General features: G+C 35.0%; 1 protein-coding gene across 2 annotated transcripts; it reads left to right on the forward strand.

The window, feature by feature from the left end:
• The first annotated feature begins 303 nt into the window (after positions 1–303).
• LOC115453138 (cyclin-dependent kinase 1) lies at positions 304–6,786 on the forward strand. 2 transcript variants are annotated; one of them, XM_030181787.2, is made up of 7 exons: positions 304–728; positions 873–1,017; positions 2,816–2,950; positions 3,057–3,166; positions 3,398–3,511; positions 3,815–3,932; positions 4,672–6,786. In XM_030181787.2, exons 1-7 carry the CDS (start codon positions 580–582, stop codon positions 4,876–4,878), a joined length of 978 nt encoding a protein of 325 aa, XP_030037647.1. In that variant the 5' UTR covers positions 304–579; the 3' UTR covers positions 4,879–6,786. The 2 variants fall into 2 exon arrangements, with proteins under 2 accessions (XP_030037647.1, XP_030037649.1); XM_030181789.2 differs by having other exon boundaries at positions 307–728; positions 3,815–3,917.
• The last annotated feature ends 11 nt before the right edge of the window (positions 6,787–6,797 follow it).

Raw genomic sequence — 6,797 nt, forward strand, 5'->3', positions numbered from 1 at the left:
TCGAATTAGTAGAATATTAAAAATACTGCTCTGCAAACTATAAATTTATTATTATTATTATGCATTGACATTTTAATTTATAATTTCAAATAAACTTGATTCTCACATCTCTATTATAAGATTGTCTATTCAGATGTGAGAATTGCGTTTCAAACCTCCAAGCACACTTTCATAAGATTTGCCGCATTGTTTTTGTATCTATCTCTTTCGCATCTACACGACGATTGTTACTTTAAAAAGAGAGCATGCCACAAAATGCTCGAAACCTACTTTAATTTCTGCCAATTACCAAAGACAATAATGGAGGTAGAGTCTAAACAACCAATTCGAAAATTTCAAAAACTTTTCGTTTGAAAGACGTTGTAGTTGTAATACGTTAGCGAATTTTTTGTGTCAATTGTAATTTATCGTGATAAATTCGTTTGAAATTATAATTTCCTTCGAATGAGTGAATTAATAATCTATTTATCCATGTACATATAAATTGAACGCCGACATACGCAGTGATATTCTGTGAACCTGCAAATTATTTCGCCGCGTTTTGTCCTAATAAAAACCGTCAAAATTCCGTCCTACAAGATGGATGATTTTCTTAAAATTGAGAAAATTGGTGAAGGTACTTACGGTGTGGTGTATAAAGGCAAAAACAAAACAACAGGGCAGTTTGTGGCTATGAAGAAAATTCGCTTGGAATCCGAAGACGAAGGCATACCATCCACAGCCATCAGGTGCGTGCATGATATCTAGCTTTCTCATTATTTTCTTAAATAATAATACTAGTTTTGTTACATAGTAAAACGATTTTTGTTTATACAAGCTCCATTCACATTTCCTAACCTCATTCTGTCAGTAAGGTAAACATTGTTTTACAGAGAGATCTCGTTGCTAAAAGAACTTAACCACCCAAACATAGTCAAATTAGAAGATGTACTCATGGAAGAATCTCGCCTTTACCTCATATTTGAATTTCTCTCTATGGACCTGAAGAAATACATGGACTCACTTGGATCTGGCAAGGTATGTTATTATTATTATACTAAACTATGAAAAGGAAACTATTTCGAACATTTAGAGAATGAATACTACATACAAACACCTAATTGGAAACTAACATTCCATGTTAGACAAAATCCACTAACAATTTAACAAACATAATCTTAGTTTTGGAGATTATTGCATAAAAATATTATAAACTTTAAATAATTGTTTGAAAACAAAAGTAAACATGTAACTATAATAAGTCATTTACAACTGTTGTGTATCTTCTTAGTTAATCTTATTTGATATAGTATAACATCAAAATAATGGTAGTGGATGTCAGACCTTCAGACAATCTACATTATACATATTGGTGTGGGTGTTACAAAATGCATTCATTATATATTTGTTATAGTAAAGTGTCTTATGTAAAGTAAGACCAGCAGATTCAGATAGCAAAATATTACACAGGAAGTTTCAGATGTGTTTACACTAAAGGTAATATTGTGTCAATAATTCTATATGCAATTCACTGGAAGTCCCTCAAACCCAAAAAAATGATCAAAGTAACCTTGCTGTGATTGACTACACAGTAAAAGTCACTTGCAATGAACTTCTGCAAGTTTTCTTGCTAATCTAAACCTTGCTTCAGTTTATTTCGTCAATTTAGAAAAACACTAGTTCCTAAAACACTAGTCACATTATAGATTCGGTAAACATATTTATGACAATGCACGAAATAGGAGGCGAGTACAGGTGGATTCAAATACAGTGTTACAGTTGTATCAGCCCATAATGTCCCAATGTTGGGCAAACACCTCCCCAAGACTCTTCCACGAGTCATGATCCTGCATATGGCCAAGCAGTCACCTTGAAATGACCCCAGTTTGTCTTACCATCTCTTCTTTGGTCTACCTCGACGACTATGAGCAGTATCAGGGCTCCACATGGTAGCAATCCTGGCCCAAAACTCATCAGGCATACGACAGATGTGACCAGCCCAGTTCCATTTGAGCTTAGCGGCTTTTTGATTTGGCTATTTCAGTTTTAGAATGCAATTCGTTGTTTCGAACGCAATCTTTTAATTTAACACCCAAATACAATGTATCTCAGTAATATAATCTATACTAACAACATAAAGTGGAAAAGTTTGAAACTGTGTTTCTAGGGGCTAATCTTGGGAGATACTGAACTGATTTTGAAAATTATTTTACTAATATGAAACTAAATTACTCCTGTGTGCTATAGGCTCCTGTTTATCCTGGGGAAATATAAAAAAAGATTTTATCTCTGAAAATGTGTATCATTTAGTTAATTATTCAAGAGAACAGTTGATAACAAGCAGTTTAACAAGCGGCTTTACTTCAGAAATCACTGAACACTCTGAGAGTATTTTTTTCATATTATGCATTGAACATAATAACTATAAACTAATTTTGAATAGCGGAAATTGCTTTTTGAACTAGTGATAGATGATATGAAATATATTAAAAATCCATTGAATCTAAATAAAACAAAAGAAAACGCATCACACCTTTATCTGCAACTAGGACACCCACATTTTACCTTTTGCATTCTGTCCTGTGATGATTACACTTTCATGACTTTTCCCATGTATAGTATTATTCATACAATTCTATATTATTATTCATATTCATATTATTCAGTCCTATCATATGAAACGAAGCAAGTGTATCGCTATATCGGACGAAAGGTCGTACTGCGCACGCAATACAAATACGCCACTAAGGCAACATAAATAATGTATGACAATATAAGATTAAAATAAAATTATTAAATTTCTATAAACTATAGAAATAATTGTCTTGCATTGCAGTTCATGGACCCAGCAGTTGTGAAGAGCTACCTTTACCAGATCAACAACGCCATCTTGTACTGCCACCAGCGGCGTATACTACACAGGGACCTCAAGCCTCAAAACTTGCTCATTGATAAGACTGGAATTATAAAAGTAAGGAAATACAGAATGTTTTGCTTTATTCGTTTATAACTTCGCCCATCGGCCATTGTTAAGACTGACAGCTCCAGTATAATCATATTTTTTTTGTTGTGTCTAGGTAGCAGACTTTGGCTTAGGCCGCGCCTTCGGTGTGCCAGTAAGAGTATACACTCACGAAGTGGTGACACTATGGTACAGAGCTCCAGAAGTATTACTCGGTAGCCAAAGGTTTGTATAAATTAAAAAATAATAAATACATGATTTGTTTTTAAAAAAAAATGTTATGCTCATGTCTGTCTGACTGAAATGATCTAAATGTTGATTATTTTAGTGGTAATATTAATATAGTAAAACAAATTTATCATAGGTATGTTTAAGTCAATTTAACTGTTAATAAAATGCAAGTTACCAGAGCTATGTTAAAATATATATCAATAAGAAATAATATTATGGTTCCAGATACTCTTGCCCCATAGATATATGGTCAGTGGGATGCATATTCTCAGAGATGTCTTCAAAGAAACCACTCTTCCAGGGAGACTCGGAGATTGATCAGCTGTTCCGCATTTTCAGGTTGGTGTTTCTGTTCCAACTTCCAACATTTGTTTTTAATTCTCTGCCCATAACACACCTAAACGGAAGCATGAGTCATGTATATACAGAATGAAATACAAGCATGTTACTCGTAAGACCAATAAATTTTAAGATACAATAGATAACTATTTATTTCTGTATTTTTTTCTTTTCTGGTGTATTGTTTGTTAATTCGATAAATAATAATTGCTTTAGTTATAATACAAAACATAGGTAACACGCAATGAGAATACCGAAGATAGGTACCAAAAGACAAACTAACATCAATACTAATTATTTCAGAATGCTGCGAACACCAACAGAGGAGATATGGCCGGGCGTGTCGCTGTTACCCGACTACAAGCCGACGTTCCCCAACTGGAACACTTTCAACTTGCACAACCATGTAAGTTCCACTAAAGTGAGTTTGTTTGATTGTTTTATTAATAGTGACTTATTTACTGAGGTCTAATTGTTGTTTAGAAAAAAATTGATTTGATGCCGTAGCTCATTCTTATTAAATTACTTTCAGGGTGTTCGATTATTATGTTTTAGTACATATACTACGTTGCGTATGCGCAGCGTAAGTGCCTTAATTCATACTCAGTTCTAGACACAAATATACGAATATCGATTTTGACTGCCTCGGTGGCGTAGTTGTAATTAGACACGGTACTAGTACGACAACGATTACCGCGCTGAGGTCCTGTGTTCGAATCCCGGGCCGAGCTAAAATAATTGTGACTGGGTTTTTCCATCCTAAAAAATTACTCAATCGCAGTTCGGAATCAGAAAGTTGTTGGTGTGAATACCCCCATGCCTTGAAAAGCACCTAAAGCTGTTGGTCCCGTGCTTCATCTGTCTCTGGTCATGTCGAATTGCCATCTCACCGGACTATGAGAGTGAAGAAGCAGACTTGTGCACTATAAATAAGATGGCCGTGGCCGAAATTCTAGGTTAGAAAGGGTCGATCGATATTATGCGACTGGGAGATAGGACTATTTATTAAATTGGAAAAAAGAAGATATACGCCTATTTTAGCACATTTGGCGCATGAAGTAGTGTGAAATTTAGCATGATTGCCTGACAACCATTAACTTGAATAAATTTTAACCCCGCAAATGCACAATACCAAAACTGACTCAACATTTATTCGACAGGTACAAAACCTAGACGAGGTCGGCATGGATCTCCTGCAGAAGATGCTGGTATACGACCCCGTGAAGCGCATCTCGGCGAAGGACGCGCGGCGGCATCGGTACTTCCGCGACGTGAAACTGCCACCCGGCCTCACCAAGCACTCCGCCTACATCCGGTTCGCGCCCGACCACTCCTCCGACACCGACTGCAGCGCGCAGAGCGTGTAACGGATATACCTCCTAAACAGTATTGCCAGAATCAGGGGGATTTATTGTAATAATATTTGGAGACTTTCACACGGTATATTGGGGATTTTAATTTACGTGAAAATAAACAGCTTTGGGGTACTCGTGAATTTTTGAGGAAATTTATACTAAAAATCCGTTTGGGGATATTAAGTATAAAAGGTCACCTGGCAACACTGTTAAATAGATACCGCATATAATGAAGAATAATTTGTTCTAAATCGTCTATCATGCTGTCAGTATTCCGATCTACTTACAGATGTTGATTTTTCTCAAATAGTGCAGAACTTAAACCATTGTAACATTTAAGGGATTATTTTTCAATGGCTAAATTACTGCAAAAGTTGATGCGCATGCGACTTTGGTACTAACCAATAAATGTTACGATGGTTATAGGGGTTATAATGAAGCAATATAATTGGCTATTTAAATAATGCACTAAAATGCACTGATAATTCTCGCATTTTATTGGTTATTTAAATGCATATTCTATATTTTGGATATCTAATGGGGTTTATCTACATCTCTAATCTTCATCTAGCCCTATGTGAAGTTGATTCATCATTTCATTTGGCTTTTTTCGCCAGGATCACAAAATTTCAGAATTCTATTGCTCGATATCCTACAATTATTCTAAGAGTCCAAGGTGCTTTTTAATTCGCGTTATTTTTACTTCACGGGATATAAGCAGAGACCTTATCTTTTGGTCGGCAATAAAATCATAGCAATATATACCAGCCATGTCTATAGTTTATTATTATAATCAGCATGAGCAAAGGCTATACTGCAACAAATATAATTCATGCGCGGAAATACCAGGCCTTTTTTCATTCATCACATAATATATTAGACAAATTATTATATACTACAAAGTGTGGTAATAAGTGTGTGATCAAATCTATAATTTGTTAGAGTGCTTTCAAATATGGCGAACGCGCAATTCGCAAGCAATTGCAACTTTATAGCTCACGTAAGACGCATCCAACTCGTGCGCACTCTACTTCATGGCTTATACGCTTTGTTGTAAGGTTGCGTTTGATGTCACCATAACGAGCCGCACGCGAACACGGGCGTTTGTCAATTTTGAACGCACCCCTAGAACGTAATGTATTGCAACACTGCCATTCCTGCGTTTTCTGGTACAACTGGAATTAACAACGCGCGAATATACTTAAATCTTGGGAAATTGTGAAAACATGAGGCCTTTATAACGGACTGTGAATGTGTTTAGATTTGTGGCTCATGAGTACAATATCTGTAAGGTTTTGTGTGAAAGTGTTTAGAGCGATTTCAAAAATTGCTTCTTTTATGTTCGTTCTCATGCTTTCAAAGTAATTTATTTCATAATTCAGACTTTTTGATGATCATCAACGAATACCAAATCACCACTTATATGTTTTTAAAGATTTCCTCACTGATTTAAAACTCGGTAATGTACGCTGGGCCTTATTTAATTGTAATGGTTCACATTAATCTATTTAGTTCTTGATTTTATCCTAGGTTTATATTACATACTTTAAGTTGTCGTAATTTATGCATAGCGGGTATGTTGTATGTCGTCTGTCGTTGTATTCTTGTACGCCAATGAATATTTGAATAGCATGTGTTTTTAGTTGTTAGCCTATGTCGTGTACGAAATATTATGTGGCATTGTTATAGGGAAAAATATTTTTGACACTCTTGCGCAGGAGCATAATTTTCAATCAATGTTATAACGTTAATATTAATTGTAAATAGTTTTTTATCGCTCAATGTCTTCAACGAGCAGGACGCTCGCATTCTACTAAAATTGGTAATTTTGTTTGTATTTGATCTATGAATTGCATTTGATTTAACGATATCACATAAGTATTCTTTGTAATTATAAATTATATAAAAAAATAATTTCAATATTGCAGTTT

Source organism: Manduca sexta, chromosome 9 (assembly GCF_014839805.1).
Source record: "Manduca sexta isolate Smith_Timp_Sample1 chromosome 9, JHU_Msex_v1.0, whole genome shotgun sequence".
Lineage (NCBI taxonomy): Eukaryota > Metazoa > Arthropoda > Insecta > Lepidoptera > Sphingidae > Manduca > Manduca sexta.

Excerpts from the sequence above, each read along its gene's own strand:
- LOC115453138 (XM_030181787.2), top strand. The coding sequence starts at position 580 with ATGGATGATTTTCTTAAAATTGAGAAAATTGGTGAAGGTACTTACGGT. Across the intron at positions 729-872 it reads ATACCATCCACAGCCATCAG|AGAGATCTCGTTGCTAAAAG; the intron begins GTGCGTGCATGA and ends ATTGTTTTACAG. Across the intron at positions 2,951-3,056 it reads ATAAGACTGGAATTATAAAA|GTAGCAGACTTTGGCTTAGG; the intron begins GTAAGGAAATAC and ends TGTTGTGTCTAG.